Below are 19773 nucleotides of genomic sequence, written 5' to 3' on the forward strand. Positions count from 1 at the left end.
TTTTCTTATTAAATGTAACTTTATGCACAATGTTTTGATTTTTTTAAAATGTCAGTTCAGATATCAAGTGGATGAGAGATTAAGAGAGTGGGTAGAGAAAGGCTACCAAACTATTTTGTTTGTGTCAATTCTGAGAAGAAAAGGAACAGTTTCATTTCATTGCCCTTTCGCCCCAAAAGAGGAACTTCTTGACGAATTGCTAAATCTTTCACTCTTTCAAACTAAAATCAGCACCGTATGCAACATTTATTGACATTTGAAAATACTCGTCAGCAAAGTCACCAAACATGCATTCATGAGCACTATTTTCGAGGAATGTAAGATCGAAAATTTTAGAAATTCCTGCTTCTCCATAGGCAAACAGATGTGGGTTGGACTTGTATCAGGAAAAATTATGAATACGAAACAAATGCCTACATTCTATAAGTGTCAGTAATTTGTAATTGTACATTAGTTTCTGTATTCAAATATATAGAGGCTCATTCAAACAATGTGCAAGAAATCACTTCAACAAAGCCAAGGAAACCTTACTAATACATGGTGCAACTAATCTGCTGATATAAATGTAATATGAACTTGTATGTCAGTCACCTGCTCAAAGGAAAGTCTTTTGTCAAATACTGCACTTTGCACTCAAACCTATGATTTGGTCATTTTTTTTTCGAGGGATGAATAAAAATTAAAAAACTTCAGTACTCCCCTTTTTGTAATCTCATACCCGATTGGCTTTGTACAGAGCTTTGTTACCAAGGTTTCTGCACAATGATTGAACAAGCCTTTTATATGGGCAGTTTCATAAAATGGTCTTTGCAACATTATACTGGACATTGTTATGAGGCACCTGTATCTCCACTCCATGCCACAAGAGTGTGCTGGTTTCAAGGTATACCATGTGTTTTTTCATGGGCATATGTTAGTCCTGAAAAGGACCAGCCAAACTCAACATTCCATACCACAAAATTATCTCATATTAATAATTTGTATGAATGAAAAATTGTGGAAGACTTCTAATAAACATGCTTTACCAAAGATGGTCTAATGAAAAGATCCTTTCATGAAACTGCACCCACACCATGAGATTTATCCTCTTGTCTTTTCACACTTAAAACTGGCTTCCTTTTTTTTGGTTGCATTTGATAACAAAGTTTTACGTATCAGCTGTAGAATTCCACAAAATGGTAATCTAAGCACCGAGGCAATTATTCCTTCAATCATTTACTAAGCTGGGAAAGGGATATTCTCAACACAAATAACTATACAATTTGTAGTAATTACATTTATTTACCACAGCAATGGAAGTACCAAATTACAATGAAATAATGATCTTTCATTATTGATTTGTACATGTTTAATTTCATATTAAATTTTAAGGATGGGCAACCATTATACAGCCATGTATATAGTAAATTATAAATCAAAATACTTCTGAGACATATTAACCTGTGGACTACTGAATCTTCTCATTGCAATAGACTTTGTACAGGGATCACCTGCTTTCTGTAGCTAACAGGTTAAGCAAAGCCTTTGCAAGAAGTGACTAAAAATTGATTAAAGTGAATACATAATGATCTAAGATAATTATCTCATAGAAGTACATACAAAAAAGGAGCTTCTTGGACTTTGTCTGTATGAGGACCCCTGTAACACAGATTAGTGATTGATCATATGACTGATTTGTAAGATGGATCACATTTATCATTATGTGCAATGAAGCATACATATAACTGTACAATCAATTACTGAACATAGTGTTACAGGCCCCTGGATATAAAATCAATAGGATTGTCCTGGATGGGATTAATCTAGTTGATCAATTAGAATTCAGTCTTTATTAATACCATACTATCACATATAAATTACTGTCTGAATTCATAATATCACTATGAATTGAAATATAAGGATCTGCTTTCTATTCATGTTTGCCAATGTATAATAATTTCCTGTCTCGATCTTGAGACAAATAAAGTTATGACACTTACAGAGTAAATATATCAGATAAGGTGAAGAAAGAGCAAAACGATACTAATCGTCCGTTGATAAGAAGCAAAGACGTGAAAGGTCAATGGGAGAAATATTCATGTAGCAGCCTTACCTTTAGAAGAGTTATACTCATACCATCAAATTCATATAATCAATAAAGTACTTGCTGACAACATAAATGTAATTTTAATTTTCTTCAGAAGCAGCATGTTGTCAGTGATAAAGACGATCCATAAGAAATGCTCATTTCAAACTGTACACAAAGGTGTTGTCTTGTACTTTTTTCTAATACTGGTCCATATGACACGATCTTCATTTCAAGTCAATTTCAATTGATAAGCACTGCACTGTGTATGTAAATCATTTACAGATTTGTAGGCAATCTAAGTCATACTTAATTGTAAACAAATATCAAGATTCAGACACATTCTTCTCTCAGAATATCATCTCAATTACAAGGGCAATGTCTTCTTAAAAAAAATTCAATACATTTACTTGAGTGGGTATACAATACACAAAGACGAGTAGACGCACCTATTATTATTTATATATCTTAGAATCTGTACAAGGTTTAGTCCTTCTAGTTTTCTTTCTTTTCTTGGTCTTGACTCCCTGAATCCGAGGTTGAATCTGAGCTTGAGTCAGAGCTTGATGATCCTCCAGATGATTCACGCTCTGATGCCATCTATAAATAAATATATAAAGAGGGGGAATAAATCAATTTAGGGGTCTACTCTGTGTTTTTATTCATGTTAGGTCTACCTTAGTTGAATTTCTATAACTATAATAATTAGATTTATGGAAGTAATTTTAATTTTAACAAGACATGCAAGCATGTATTATTTCTATATCTCTCATTTCAAAATAACAATCAAGTCCAACATTGCCATCATCACTAACACCATTATAGTCCTCACAACCATCAACACCATTATAGCCCTCATCATCCCTACCATCACCCTGCCCACCACCACCATCAACATCACCTAAACTTACTGGTTCGGGTTCAAGCCGGGTTTTCTTCCTGGGTCCCAAGGTTATCACCATTACATCATCAAGATCACTACCACCACCATCATCCCTACCAATCATCACCACTACCACCATTGCCACCATCATCATCATCACCACCACTATCACCATCCCACCACAACCAACATTACTACAAACATCACTACCTCCACAAACACCACCATCTTCCACTCACCTTCTTATAAGCCATCTCGAAGAGCTTAAGTGATGCCTGTTGTAAAGCAGATGAAGCTTCCCTGATGTCTTTGGGACTCTTGTTGTCCTTGTCGGCTAAGACTTCCTTGACATTGGCAATCTGTTCTTTGAGTTTACTACATTCCTCTTCCGGTAACTGATCCTTGAACTCCTCCATCTTGGTCTCAGTGTCATGGATGATGTTTTCAGCTGAGTTCACAATCTCAACACGCTCCTAAGATATTCCAACAACAGCAGAATTAACAAAGTTCAAGCTCATGTTTTGAAGTCTATCATTCTTTGACAATTATCCATAACTATTTTGTCTTACTATGAAAACTACTCTTTTGTTACAAATTCAATAAGGGTCACAAAGTTTCAAGCCTCGAAGAAACCAAGAAATAATGAAGCAAAAATTTCACTGCACCCACATGTATCATCAGAGGTATTCACAGTGACTTGTAGAAACTATCACAGATGCAAATATGAATACAACCATTGACGTTCAAAACAAACATTCAGACACTTTACAAATAACTTTGCAAAATCAATGAATAATATTCTGTTTAAAATTGAGGTGATCCTCGTTTCATTTTTCTTTGCTTCCTAGCTCTCATCTTTTCTCATCATGCTCAGAATATGATTCTCCACATACCTCAATCAGGTTGTGCGGTTGACGAAAAATTAGTTTTTGTACCATCATTGCATGACAATATAATCTTAATTACAATATACGTACAAGTAAATATTCACGCTCTCTACAATTCATTTCCTTTAAACTTGGAATTAATTAGCCAAATGGATACAGAAGAGTGTGTTGGCTACAAGAGATTATCATATAGTATACTGGCATTCATGAGCGACAAAGCGACAATCTTTTAACAAACCTTCTTGATTTTGTCCTCGGCAGCAAATTTCTCTGCAGCTCTAACCATGTTCTCGATCTCATCATTGCTAAGACCCCCAGATGACTGGATTACAACTGAATGAGAAAAACAGGAACACAACCTTATTAAAAACTGAATCAGAGATATAAAATCTAGGGTCATATAAGTTCATATCCCATCAGAAAGTATTTTGCAATTGAAAATGATAAGGCGAATTAAGTGAAATGTACACCCCCCCACAGCAATCATCCTATATCCCTTTCTCTACGTTGCCTGATTCTTTGCACCTTCCATCCTCAAACAAACCCTAAATTGAATATTCGTACCACTGATTATATAGCCATGGAATATCAATACCAAGTACATTTTGAAAATACATGCCTAAGGCCCATATTCTGAAGTCCATTTAACTTTGACCATGGTCTAACTCTGTGCTAAAATTATTGAAGGAAGACAATGTTGAATTCCTTTAACATTGTATATGTCTTAAGTTTATTCCTAAGGCTTCATGGTTATAAACAAAAGATTATTCCCAGACTGGTTTAAAAGATATTAGTCTCAATGAGGTGATATATTGATCCAGCACTGTTAAAGGTTTGTGTTACAGACCAAATTTCTAATTAAACCAGGATATGTATATATTGTACTGTATTCTGTAATACCATCTTTACACCGTTTGTATTGCTCTTTTTATTAAGTGTGGAAATAAATGAATCAATCAATGAATTGTTAATTGATTTTAATTGAAATAGTTTATTAAGAAAACTTCATTGCAGCCGAAGGCTGAATTGCAAAATTCTGCACAAGGTAAAATACAAAATATATACAATAACAATGACTATAACAAAATGACATGTAAAAGTAATAAAATAAATGTTATATGTTGAAATTTAAGAAAGGAGAAGAGTAAAATAATTGTATACATGGGATAACAGTAATCTTGGATAATTGTAACCACAGTATTATTCTGTGAAATAAAGTCAGTAAGTAATATGCTTGCATGAATAAAATAACAGAAATTATAAATAAATGGTACACATGGTACATGTATTTCTTTAAAGAATTGAAGATGAAATATAACTGTGCCGGAATAGGGGAGAAAATGAAAAGGATGTCGATAAGGTTGGTAAAACTCCTCAAAGGGATTTTGTCAATAGGCGGTGCTGCACCATCCCGAGTTTGCTCAATCTCGAGATTTTAGCCCGATCAGCCCTCTTTGCGATTAATCTCGAGATTCAAGAAACCCCGTCTCCACCATCGCACGAAGAGCGATTCTTGCTCGAGCGAGGCAACAAGCCCGATATTCCGAGCATGCGCACTTTCGATCTTGGAGTTTCAACGGCCCGCGCTTTTGAATAACTTCCCGCGATATGCAATCAAGTCCATGTACTCTTTCGCCGAATTCGACCGTTGTTATGCAACAATCCTCTCAGCTCAGCCGCGCTATAATTATAAGCGAGTGAAGTATTCTTCGTTTAATATGATGGCGGACTCCGAGGCAACGACAGAGGGGGAGAGGGAGAGAGGGGAGGAAAGACATGAAAGAAATGCTATTTGCTCACATTTTGCGAAGGAATAAGACGACAATGCTGTCAGTATTGTTATTGACTATGACCATCGTCGATAATGAGCGCCTCCCCCATCGGTCTGGTCTCTCCCAAAATCCATTCACGGGGGGCTTGACACCATCGTTGCTGATTGGGGAATTGATGAACGCTATGATAAAGTTGACTTTCGCATGCGTTCGGTATAATCGCTGTTTATGTTTTACCAAGGCGGAAATGGAACGCGAATTGCATTATGGACTGAAGGTCATGAATAAATTAACCCGAGTCCAAACCCGAGTGCGTCTGCACCTACGAATTAGCGCGATAATTCGTAAATAGCGCGCTATTTTGCAAATAAACCCGAGTTGACTTGGGATTGCAATCTCGAGATTAATCCTACGAACTAGCGCGATAATTGCGTCTGCATTACAAACAATCTCGAGATTTTTCAGATCGGGATAATTTGCCGGATCAGAAATAGCGCGCTAATTTGAAAACTCGGGATGGTGCAGACGGCCCTAATAAGTGTATTTTTTACCTGGCTTGCATGGAAATAAAGAGATATCATAAATCTAATGATTGATTAAATATTTTCTGGTTGTACATGTATGAACATGGAATTGTATATTAAACAATTATACGAAGATGGGATAAATAATCAATATGGGCCTTCATTCATTGGCCCATATTCTGAAGTCTGGTTTAACTTAAACTCAGGTTTAAAGTTTTGGTTAAGTATGGGAAGCCAAAAGTATCAAAATTTTTTATGTTGTATGTTTCTTATGTTTACTGTGCTATTTCCTGAGTCATCGATGGTGAAGACAATCATCTATTTATACTTCCTAGACAAATATGAATGATTTGAGAGTTAAATGAGTTCAAAAATGATAACTCTACTGTCAGTGATTTATGTAACAATCGGCTGTCCATAATTAACCACAACTTAAAACTTGAGTTTAAGTTAAACCCGACTTTGGAATACAGGCCTTTCAATCTAAGATGTAACTTACTCTGTTGTTCCTTTCCAGTTCCCTTATCCCTTGCAGATACATTCACAATACCATTAGCATCAATATCAAAGGTCACTTCAATCTGGGGTACTCCACGAGGGGCAGGAGGGATACCAACCTGTACAAAGCAAAGAATATCATTTTCTTGGTTTAATCAAAGGTTTCTACTGCTTACGGATAACTTTAATTTTTTTTTCAATTTTGAGATACAAGGTTTCATCTGGCCCAGCCAAAGTATGCATCAAATAATCAGATGGATACTGCTTTTTCCATATAATGGATGTAAAGACCACCGCACACCTTACGACTGTTCGCGATCTGATTTTGGAACAAATTGCATTTTGCTCATTTTCTGAAGATGTGAATGGATTATATAACTTTACGTGAGGTTAAAATTAATTGAAATAATAATATCATAACCATTTTGAAAGATTGCAAGCCCTTATTTTGGAGTAAAGTCCAATAAGTTTCAATTCCTAGCCAATCTTACAACTGCTATGACGTCATTACGCCTAGATATTAAATTCGCTTTTATTCGAGGAGGGATGATACCATAGTCACAAATTTGATCATAGGTATTTGTACAATGATTTAGAAAATTACACTGTAAGATATTCCAAGTCTCCATATTAGCATCAAATTCTACTATATTCTATTCTGAAATCGGGTAGCAGACCAGTCGTAAGGTGTGCCATCGCCTTAAGACTATTAAAAAATCATATCTCTGGCACTATGATAGTGACACTGGCAACCATGCCTTTTCTTTATATGTTTGTCAAACACAAGTGTCTCATGAAATTCTCAGAGCCATATTCCTGACCACTTCATGAAATCCCAGGACATGTTTGCTTCAGTCAATCAAAATTCTGTAGCTTTTGAAGAGTAGCTTTTAATTCATATTAAAGGGTACTTACGATTCTCATCTCTTTATTATCATAAAATTTGACCTCTGAGGTTGAAAGCAATTCTGCTTACCAATTGAAACTGTCCAAGAGTCTTATTATCTAGTGCCATCTCTCTTTCTCCCTGACATACTTTGATCTCTACCTGAGTCTGGCCATCAGCAGCTGTTGAGAATACCTACAACAGAAAAGAGAATACATCTCATAATAATAATAATAAATGGCATTTGGATAGCACACATATCCATCTTATTAAATGTTCAAGGCACTCACATATTACCCAGCTAAGCTGGTTTACCAATACCAGTGCTCACAGCTTTTAGCTTTTTGAGAAATTACTTCCTTCCAGAAATCCATTTACCTCACCTGTTGGTGGGTTGTTTGTAGCTGGTGCCCTAAGCCTGAAAAATATTTGATATGATTGCTATATGCATCATGCTCAGATAAGTATTTCTCCACATACCCTTTGGGGGTAATGCGGTTGACGAAAAATTTGTACATGTACCATCATTGCATGATTGCTGAATGAGAAAGATCTTCAAAGAGGGATTGATCTCATGACACTGGTCTAACTTAAATTGGATCACCCCCTCCATCCCCCATTTGCTTGAACTTACATATAGTACGCCATTGAACAAGAAAATAGATAATTGGCGCCTCATAAATGCTAAATATTTTATTAACTTGACCTCACTTACACTAGGCTGATTTTAATCAATCAATCATGATTTCCTGCAAAAGGGCAACATCAAACAGGGTTAAGTTAATGACAAAATAGTGTGAAAAAAGGCAGGTCCATATAATAACCAACTTGTCTATGTCCACCCCTTCTCCATTCCTACTTCGCATCAATAACTGCTCAAGCCATGACAGCATTACAATTTTTCATTGAACTAGAAAGCAAAGAAAAGTCATTTCAGAATGGTCTCACATGTCGGGGGTCAGGTTTACATCCTTTTCATTTATCTTCACTTTTTGTAAGTCAATATTGGAAAACTCATGTTGCCTTTATCCAGAGAGAGTTTCAAGAAATATGGAACATTTCCAGCTTCAAAGTCAACACATTCTCAAATGATCCTGCTATCCATACCTGAGCTTTCTTGGTTGGGATGGTTGTATTCCTGTTGATGAGTTTGGTGAAGACTCCACCCAATGTCTCGATACCAAGGGATAGTGGAGTGACATCCAAGAGAAGAACATCAGTGACATCACCAGCAAGGACACCACCTTGGATAGCAGCACCTACTGCAACCGCTTCATCAGGATTCACCGACTTACTAGGTTGACGACCAAACAAATCCTGCACTAGCTGTTGAACCTGTTGTATAAAAATACAAAAGAGAGAGGATTTACCTACAAGAGCAACAATAATAGCATCCATGATATTTGGGTATCTAAATATGTCAACTATAAAAATGTGACAAGGTGATGCATCATCCAAAATGAACAATTTCTTCCAGAATCATTGGCATATATTTTTTATTTGTACAGACACTTCAGTGGTCATATTACTACATTTTGTACAAACTCATTTTGAAATCATTACCGAAACTGGCATTTATCTATGACCATCTGCTTTACTCTTACCAACAATGAGAAATGAGGGGCTTCATGACAGCAATGTACAATAATATGTATTAGTAGTAGTCGTTGTAGGCATGATCTACATGTACCTCGCTTATGAATTATAATCATCATTGTACATTTATACTGCGCAATTTCAATATGTATACACTCAAATGCGCATAACATTCTACCTACCAGGATTGCAGAACTGATTATACACTCGATGCAATTGATTATTATGGGCAATCAAATACATGTACAAGTTTATGATCAATCAACATGCGTTAGATTACATAGCCAGGATTTATACATACCTTGGGCATCCTTGACATTCCACCAACCAGAAGAACCTCCTTGATATCTGATTTGTTGATCTCAGCATCCTGAATGGCTTTCTTACATGGTTCTACAGTCCTCTTGATCAAATGCTCTGTCAGAGATTCAAACTTTGCTCTGGAGAGTTTCAGGTTCATGTGTTTAGGCCCCGACTGATCCATTGTCAGGTATGGTAAGTTGATATCAGTCTAAAAACATGAAATAGGATTTTCTTAGATACAGCTCAACATTTTTCCCGCATCATCGTCATCAAATTTAAAAAATAATGCCCATATCAACCAAAATGTTACAAGACATTCAATTTCAGTTTATCTTTAAAGACATGCTTTTGAAAATATAATATGGAGGGATACTGAATAAATTATATTTTACAGATTTTTCTAATAATTCTCTTGTTTTTTACTTATTTTTTTCCCCCTATGAAGTGTCTGAAGATTTTCAGAAATCAAATTAGTGCCAGAAACTGGTACTGCTGCATTGAAACAAACAAAATATGAACATTTTGAATACACCTATCATCTCTTCAAGTTGTGTTAGATTATTGCATTTCATATAGGTTTATCCACCCTTTTCTCTTTGTCCACTATCTACTAATAACTACACAATAGAATTTCTTTTTTTTTAAATTACCTGGAGAGAGCTGGAGAGTTCAATCTTGGCCTTCTCAGCTGCTTCTCTGACTCTCTGTAATGCCATGTTGTCTTTGGTCACATCAATGCCAGACTAGATAGAAAACATAAAGGAGATGATTATTTATACATGCTGAAATAAAATTCAGAAAATGAAAATCATTTGTTCAACTTCATTTTTTTAATTGAACACAATTTCAGTAGCACAACTGATTGAACTGTCTTCAGACGATTTTATATATATATATTCACAATGAATGCTTTTATCAGTCAACGAAAATGCATCATTCCAATTTCATTTAGGCAAGAAACTGAGTATAATTACATAAGTGGACTATGCTTTTAAAATAGTGTAATGTGTCAACATTCAGCAACGGTCTTGAATGCTACAACAAATGTAAATCATCAACTTTGGGGGGGGGATGTCTACATCTATGGGACAAGATGAGAATATCTAAATTACTACAAATTCTTGCATTTTTACATTTACTTTACATTATACTCACATCTTTCTTGAATTCTTTCACAAGGAAGTTAACAAGCGCATTGTCAAAGTCCTCTCCACCCAGGAATGTATCTCCATTGGTTGATTTCACTTCAAATACTCCCTTTTGGATCTCAAGCACAGACACATCAAAAGTTCCACCACCAAGATCGTATACAACAATGCTGTAATAGAGAGATTAAAGGTATTGTTTAACTTTGTGAGCAGCCGATTTAAAAAATTCTCAAACCAAGATGAAACATGTGTACAAGTGCAAGTATTAGAACTAATAAACCCTGAAAAAAAAAACATTATTGAGAATGAAAAGCTAAAACTACAAGGCAAACCCCGATTTTGTAAATACCGGTAGGCGTCTTACAGACACCCAAATAGTACACCTAAGTGTATGGGATGAAATTTTTTGAAGCACTAAATAATTATTTTCGAACGCAATTTTTTCTGGGCTTCATTTTTGTAACATATCACAGACACAGGTGACAAGTGTGACTTTCTAGCTCATATTTTTTAAAAGTCAAACCAATGTTAACAAATCACTTTAAGTTCACAGTTACATCGTACAGATTCCCTGAACATATTACCATTGCATATACATGGTTAATCAAGACAGTTAAAATCCTGCCAGCAAAATTATTCACTGAATAAAAAGTACTTTTCTGTTGTGCACAGCTTACAGCATAGAGATAATACAAAATGGCTTCCATAATGGCATCTGATTCTTGTCACTTGCAGCTACATACAAAACATTAAAAATTAAATATTCGATTTTAGTTTAAATTACTTTGGGGCAAAATAGGAATCATTCTATTTACAACATGGAAACAGAGAGACTTTGAAATCCTCTATGCCACACATACTAGTGCCAGTAATACACCCTGCCTCTTAATAATTTAATTACTTAGCAGCTCTAGAAGGCTGCAAGTAAATTTCTCTTGCCAAAGTGGTACACAGAAAATCAGCCTAGAATGTGTTTTTCAAATATAATGCATGTACAAATAAGTTTCTCAGATGGTATTAAAAGCTGGCTTGTGACAGGGTATTTCTAGTTGAAAAACCAATGGTCTTTAGGAATTGATGGATGTCTAATGCAGGCCTCGAAATAATCGACGGCCATCGACGGCCATGGCCGTCGATGCCCCCATTACTGGCCGTCATGCCCTTCTTCTTTTTGCTAAAAGTTACGGCCACTAAAAATGTGCCCTTTTTTATATGGCCGTGGTGCCCTTTTTCTCATAAATGTGCCCTTTTTCTGATATATAATGTGCCCCTTTTGAAAGTCTGCACCTTTTTTTCTGAGCGAGGAAAACTTTTCTCCGATCTCAAAAAGTATCCAATACCTTAGCTTTACCAGCAACGTCCAGTGCATGTATGCAGTCTAGTCCGAAGCCGCGCCGAACGATATGAGCTAGCTATACACCGCTAGCGGCCGGCCGGCCAGCCGCTAGCGCGCTTTACATATGCTATGTAAGCTGCAGCATAAGAATGGACGAGCCCTCGATACACAAAATGAGTTCATTGTCTGCGTGCACAAAACAATAAGAAAACACACAACCAAGCTCACTTGAGCTGATTGGACCTTCGGATAGCCAATGAAACTTTTGGGGAAACAAAGAAGAAGGCACGTGGTTCCCTTATCAGGAGAGGTCATGACTTCAGAAATAAATTGACCCCTCCCCATCTGTGTGTGTGTGTGTGTGTGTGAGGGAGAGAGAAAGATAAGGGTGGGAGCCAGAGAATTCCTTTCATGTTTCAAAACAATAATGCAACCTTTTTTCTATCCCCCTCACACAATGAAAACTACATTCCAACATGCGCCCGTCTTCACTGGTACTTTCTCGACTAGTCTCCAAAAATAGACCCAGTTATACATGTAGGTTCAAATGATAAAAAAATCGTAATTTTAAAAGGTATTTCAAATTAAATATTTTGCAAAACATTTTTTTGAAATACATGTGTAGAATCGTGGGCAGTGCCACAAGTGGGGGCGGGGACATGGTGTGGGCAAGGGATGTAATTGTTCAAGAAATGCTCCACCTGGGGTCAGTCTCAAAGAATAGTTCATGAATGAGTTGTTTACATCTTTGGGCTTTGGACTTTGAACTCTGATCTGGGCTGATTCATTCATATGCAGGGGTGTGGCACTTGGAGGGATGCATGCATAATACCAGAGTACCAGCATGGATTTAGGAAGGATTTTCATTGGAACAATAAACTGAAAGTTTTAATCTCATTTCATGTAGTTTCTTTTGATATAAATATCATGGAGAAGGGGAAAAGGTCCTACTTTCATTTATTCTAAACATGTGACTTTGATGGAGATTTCTTCATGGGGTGGGGGTAACCATAAAGTAGGTCAACTATTGTGACCTAAAAGACCTGATTCCCGACGAACAATCGAATCATTCGATTATTTTTTTCAGGAAATTATTGAATGGTAAAAATGACAATCGTCCCAGGCCTTATCCATGCACCATAGCGGTCACGCACAGTTCTCAAGTCCTTTGCTATTCGTTCATTGTGTGCAGAGAGGGCGGGATAAAATGACAAACACAGTACAACTCCTTTGCTATTCGTTCATTGTGTGTATAGAGGGCGGGATAAATGACAAACACAGTACAAGTACATGTTCCTTGTATACAATGCATTTATTCCAAGTTCCACTCCCATCATATCAGCCCATATCAATAAGCGCAGCTACCGGTAGGTCATGGAAGTAGGTCAATTTTTGAGTGCGTGATTTCTGATATTCCAGGAATCTCGATTAATCGAACTAATCGATTGTTTCCTCTGGCGAACAATCAAATGGCAAAAAAGGTATTCGTCCCAGGCCTACTTGGCATGCCATGAGGTAATTTGGATAAAGAATTAGATGAAATTAATTTACTTCTACCAGAGGTACTTTTACTTGATTTGTTAATATGTACATGTTACATGTTGGATGTCAAATTCAAGACTCAAAGCAATGCAATGATGTGTTATCCTGTCCTGAAGTGATTCTGAAGAATAATGAAACTTTCTTTTAAAACCTTATACAGTGAGTGTTGTCAGACTATTAAAGTTCATTTTTTCTTAAGTAAATAATGTGGTTTGGTAATGAATCTGATGTATAACATCGACTATGGAAAGCCCCCCCCCCCACGCCGCGAAACTGTAACACCTACAAATAATTTATTACATGCCCCTTAAAAAGTGGCCTTGGTGCCCCTCTGTATGGCCTTGGTGCCCTCTGCTGCCTGGCCTCAGTGAAAAAGTGCCCCTCAAAAAAGTGGCCTTGCCCCCCAAAAATCCTATTTCGAGGCCTGCTAATGCACTACTTACATGCTATCTCCTGATTTATCCATACCATAGGCAAGAGCTGCAGCAGTAGGTTCATTAATAACTCTCAAAACATTCAATCCAGCAATCTGACCTGCATCTTTAGTCGCCTAAAATGATAAAGTTAACATACATGTAAGAACATGTGAACTTCTTCAAAATCACTAATCACTCTGTACACGGCGCACAAAAATGCTGGAGCACTAACAGACCACTAATAGTAAGCCAAGTCAAATCTTTTGGATTGTGGCATGAAACGTTAATCCAAGATGTACATAATACATTGTGTCAATAGACATCACTGCAACATTATCGGTGTGGCCGGTACTAATCAATTATGGTCACCCAGTAGAGGGAAAACATTCAAAAGAATAACTGAGAAAGATCTCTCATGGCTTTAAGAATAACCTCCAGTCAAGATATACCAAACATTATTGGAATAAACAATGCAGTGACTATACATAGTTGCTTTAGCAGTGTTTCAGGAAGCCATTAAAAAGTAATGAATGACTTGTGAACTCTGATTCTCCTAAATTTCTGAAAAAAAACTGATATTTGTTTTCCCATTGCTAAAACCCATTTGAGTGGAAAATATCACTTTTAGAAGACTGCCTCAAGAATTGGGATATGTAATGTATCTACCATTTAGCACAAGAAAAGGTCACCAGTTGTGGGTATATAGTTGTGTGTAAGTTATCCTATCAAACAGCTTCATGAAACCCAGCCCCTGTGCTTACCTGTCTTTGTGAATCATTGAAATAAGTTATCCTATCAAACAGCTTCATGAAACCCAGCCCCTGTGCTTACCTGTCTTTGTGAATCATTGAAATAAGTTATCCTATCAAACAGCTTCATGAAACCCAGCCCCTGTGCTTACCTGTCTTTGTGAATCATTGAAATAAGTTATCCTATCAAACAGCTTCATGAAACCCAGCCCCTGTGCTTACCTGTCTTTGTGAATCATTGAAATAAGTTATCCTATCAAACAGCTTCATGAAACCCAGCCCCTGTGCTTACCTGTCTTTGTGAATCATTGAAATAAGTTATCCTATCAAACAGCTTCATGAAACCCAGCCCCTGTGCTTACCTGTCTTTGTGAATCATTGAAATAAGTTATCCTATCAAACAGCTTCATGAAACCCAGCCCCTGTGCTTACCTGTCTTTGTGAATCATTGAAATAAGCTGGAACTGTGACAACTGCATTCTTGGCTGGAGTTCCCAGGTAGTTCTCTGCAGTTTCCTTCATCTTAGTAAGAACAAATGCACCGACTTGACTAGGAGAGTAGACCTTGTCATTGGCTTTCACCCAGGCATCTCCATTGGAAGCTTTGACTATTTCATATGATACGGTTCCACTGCATGGAGAGAGAGAGATGAAGAGAAACAGATAGAGAGATAGGAAAGAAAGAGGATGCTTATTTTTTTAATTACAAGCACAATACCATCAAACCCTTTTCCAAAGTCAGTTTTTTTATGTCAATTATTATACCCCATTGTCTAAACCTTGAATTGAATAAAACTTCATTAACTTGATGTGAAAATTTTAATGTAACATGTTGTAAAAGAATTACAATCCTCATCTCCAATCCAAAAGATAAAGAACCACACATATCGTTCTCCAACAAAGTTGATCACTTCTCCAGGACATGTAATGTCATGCTGATAACTATTTGTTACATAAGAACATACAAAAAAGGAGACATACGAGAGTAAGAGACTTCTTATGACTTTCTTCGATTCAGCCAGTATGTATGTGTCAGGATTTCCAACAGCTAATAATCAGCTTCTTACATTTTTTCATCTCATTGAAAATCAAAGATACAAGTCCTGGTGCCCCCCCCAAAAAAAAAATGAGCTGAATAAAGAACATAAAAAAAATCATAACACTGGAATTTCATCAATTACATACATCATGAACTTTTCAGTGCTATACTTGTCAGATTTTTATCTAGGGCGTATTTGTTTTAATCATCTCGCAGTAAAAATGTATTCGGCCTTCTTTTTTTTCTTCAATTTTTACATCACCTGGGGCCTGTTGCATAAAACTTTATACCTGAGAAAACTCTGGTAAAAACTGAAAACTAAGGTTAGTCCGATTTCTGACATTGACTTTATCACAAGGCAAAAACTCCGGTAAAAACAACCTGAGTTTTCTCAGGTAAAAAGTTTTATGCAACGGGCTCCTGGAAGTGGCAATCATTCTCTTTTCCTTCAGCAGTCGCGCATGCCCCAGGCTGTGGTACATTTTACCACATAGCATCAAAGACTAGTTCAACTTGCAACTGCCTTTTCTCTCAACTTACATGTCCTTCTGTGTTTCAGGATCATCAAATCTTCTTCCAATCAGACGTTTTGTGGCATATAGAGTGTTCTGTGCATTTGTGACAGCCTGTCTCTTGGCTGGCATACCAACAAGTCTCTCATCATCCTTTGTGAAAGCCACCACTGAGGGCGTCGTTCTTGCTCCTTCTGCATTCTCCAGTACCTTTGGAGTTTTTCCTTCCATGATTGCAACGCAGGAGTTTGTCGTTCCAAGATCTATACCGATGACGGCTCCTCTGACAGTTTCTGAAGCGTAACATCTTGAAGGATGTCTCTGATGATGCCTGGCATCTGAGTTTAATACGCTGCATGAGCTCTGAAAAGATACAATTGATAAATCATAATACAAGTTTTGGAGTTTATAATTAACGCACGCATCCGTAATGTTGGGGAAGAACAATAGATAGGAAACAAGATGGCGGCGATGGCGACATCATAATATGTAAAAAATCATTTACTACGTATGCTTTTGTTGAGCAACAAAAGCATACATAGTAAATTATTTTTACTGCTATGCGCACGTTCGCGGAAGTCCTGACCACACGGACGGGGTGAATGGCGGAATTTCCAGTCGAATCAATGGTAAGATTTTGCATATTATTAATCATTAGGCCTATTTTAATTTTAAGTTCAGGACTCCAGCCGGAGCAGAATTCAATGATGGCAACATGTTGCCAATATTTACTAATAGTTGGCATGTATTCACCATTAAATATTTTACAATATTATACCTAGGATACCTAGGGAAGTTTCTGAATGTAGGCATGTTATGCCTCTGTATTCAGTTCTAGGTTTTTCCTCCTCAAGATGGCTGGCTCACTTCCAAGAACAGGGCTTTCGTAGTCATATTTTATTGGCTCATTTTTCCAGCATCTATCCAGGGCAGCTTCAAAACTGTGCACACCTGCACTTGGGGCAGTGACAACCATGACATCATTATTATGATGTCCAACTACCGTCATGACCGTGGTTGCATTTGCTGCCCCCACAGAAATGAAAAACTAGAGACATTTTCCTTGCCCATCCCATACGGATACCCATGATACTATTACTAGTACTAGGCCTACTACTAGTAGTAGTAGGTGGGTCTATTTTATTTCCCCTTCACCATGTTCACGATCACAGTCTGCAAACTTTTCAGTCACACATTTTACACACCACAGGCACAGCTACACTCTGCAACTTGTACGTAACTAGCTAGAGACAGATTCTAAATCTAAGTTGATAAATAAGAAAATAAACTGAACATAAATCTAGTCTAACTCTAAGTCACATATTTTCAATGTCATTTTCGATTGGATTTTCATTTGACTTGACGTTGAGCTGACTTACCGATCTTAAAATGCTGGAAAAATGTCTCTGTTGTGATATCTGCTTCACACAACCTGATGTGCCTCGAAGACAATTAGTTGCTATTCTCGCTGCCGTCAACATATTTGAATTTGTGACCTTTTTCAGGTTAGAAAGGGGAGATATTTTAGCACAGAAATTATCCGTGCGGTGTCCAACCAATTCAACGCTACCGAACGTCTACACGCAATGTTAATGCACGTGTTTCGCAATGCATTCAATTCAATGGGCATTTAACCGGAGCGTCACACATGCACACCGCATGCATGATGTAATGGAGGCCAAAAGTTACTAACACGCATGCGCAATTGATTTGTCTACCACCGCTGCATACAGGACCAAGGAACATTCTGGGGCCCCGCATTGAGCTCAACGCTCAACGATTGATCGCGGGACCGATTTCTGATATTGTCTTGTCTTGTCTTTCCGTTGTTGCCCACAATCAAAGTGTTCATTATTATGGCAAAGGATATGGCACATTTTACACGGGATCATATAATCTAAGCCCGGGGGGCCACTTACATTGACGAGTGGATACCATGCGCGACCCCCCAAAAAACACGTAAAAAGGATGTCTTTTTCACGTTACATGTTTTTTCTCGATAAGAAGAAAATGCTATATGCCTTGGAGCGGCCCGGAGCGGCTTTCTTTGTTCTTTTTCTCAACAAGGCAAAAATGCTATGCCTTGGAACGGAAATTTGAGTGTGAAAATGGGGGTCCCCTCCGCGGCACATACCCATTATGCATTATATACTGAGTGCCCCCCCCCCCGGGGCCAAGGGTATCTATTTCACTAGGAAAGCTACGTATTTAGGGTCAATTTTCGGGGATGATAAAACAAAATTAAAATGTTTGATAAAGGATGTCCTTTTTGCCCCAACACTACGTATTTAGAGTCCGATTTGCGCGAGTTGTGGAATGTGGGGCCGGGGGCCGTACGAAACCAAATCATGGTGTGTAAAGGTAAAACCGACGACCGACGGACCCGTACGTGACATTATATCGCTGTACTTGTTTAGGGGTTCATTTCAGGGATTACTTGCCAAGAGTATCATTTTGTTTTCAATACTTGTTAAGGGTATAGGGTTTGAGACGCCAATACTTGTTAAGGGGTGCATTTTCAGAATATGGAAATTACGTGTTTAGGGTGCTTTTCGAGACACCATGGTCGCGCATGGTATCCACTCGTCAATGGAAGTGCCCCCCCCCCCGGGGAATCTAAGCAATAAATCGTTTAAAGGTCAAGTCCACCTCAGAAAAATGTTGATATGAATCAATAGAAAAAAAATCAGACAAGCACAATGCTGAAAATTTCATCAAAATCGGATGTAAAATAAGAAAGTTATGACATTTCAAAGTTTCGCTTATTTTTAACAAGATAGTTATATGAACGAGCCAGTTACATCCAAATGAGAGAGTCGATGATGTCACTCACTCACTATTTCTTTTGTTTTTTTTTGTTTGAATTATACAATATTTCAATTTTTACGAATTTGATGATTAGGACCTCCTTGCCTGAAGCACAAAATGTTAAAATAATGGAATTCCACGTGTTCAGGGAGGAATGAAACTTCATTTCATATGACAATGACGAGAAAATAAAAATATTTCATATTTCATATAATAAAATACAAAAGAAATAGTGAGTGAGTGATGTCATCAGTTCCTATTTGCATACCGATCGAGATGTGCATATAACTGTTTTGTGAAATGAAGCGAAACTTTGAAATGTCATAATTAACTTTCTTATTTTACATCCGATTTTGATGAAATTTTCGGTGTTATGTTTGTTGGGTTTTTCTCTTTTTATTCAAATCAACTTTTTGCTGGGGTGGACTTGTCCTTTAAGTACCCTACGAGCGAAGGCTTGTGTTAGCAGCCCTGGGCTGTTTCCATTAATCAAGATTTGCACCCAAATTGAATGTAAAAGTCCTGAAGGGGGGTAATATCATTAAAACGTATTATAGTCAGTTTTGAATATGTCTCTATGCACTTCAAAAAAATACCATCATATAATGATAATAACATGCATTTAGGCCTATCAAATCTTCAAGTTAACCCAAATATTTTGGGTTCAGTAAATTAAATCTTCAAATTAATTAACTCAAATATTTTGGGTTAATTCAAAGATTCAATAGGCCTATAGAATTTTCACTAAATATCATGTGTTAAATCTTGAGCATTTAATACTACGATCACTGCCAATATAGGAGATTTCC

General features: G+C 37.1%; 1 protein-coding gene across 2 annotated transcripts; it reads right to left on the minus strand.

Annotated features, from left to right (window-relative positions):
• Nucleotides 1–1258: 1258 nt before the first annotated feature.
• Nucleotides 1259–17811, minus strand: LOC100134945 (mortalin). Of its 2 annotated transcripts, XM_041620664.1 has the most exons (13): nt 17536–17811; nt 16185–16519; nt 15038–15236; nt 13884–13990; nt 10570–10732; nt 10065–10157; nt 9413–9622; nt 8623–8850; nt 7606–7710; nt 6631–6748; nt 4074–4168; nt 3188–3421; nt 1259–2665 (listed from the first exon to the last, which is right to left on the minus strand). In XM_041620664.1, exons 1-13 carry the CDS (start codon nt 17635–17637, stop codon nt 2561–2563), a joined length of 2094 nt encoding a protein of 697 aa, XP_041476598.1. In that variant the 5' UTR covers nt 17638–17811; the 3' UTR covers nt 1259–2560. The 2 variants fall into 2 exon arrangements, with proteins under 2 accessions (XP_041476598.1, XP_041476599.1); XM_041620665.1 differs by lacking the exons at nt 15038–15236; nt 16185–16519; nt 17536–17811 and adding an exon at nt 14618–14680.
• Between the last annotated feature and the right edge of the window lie 1962 nt (nt 17812–19773).

The sequence above is a fragment of the Lytechinus variegatus genome, chromosome 12, assembly GCF_018143015.1.
Source record: "Lytechinus variegatus isolate NC3 chromosome 12, Lvar_3.0, whole genome shotgun sequence".
Taxonomy (NCBI): Eukaryota; Metazoa; Echinodermata; class Echinoidea; order Temnopleuroida; family Toxopneustidae; genus Lytechinus; species Lytechinus variegatus.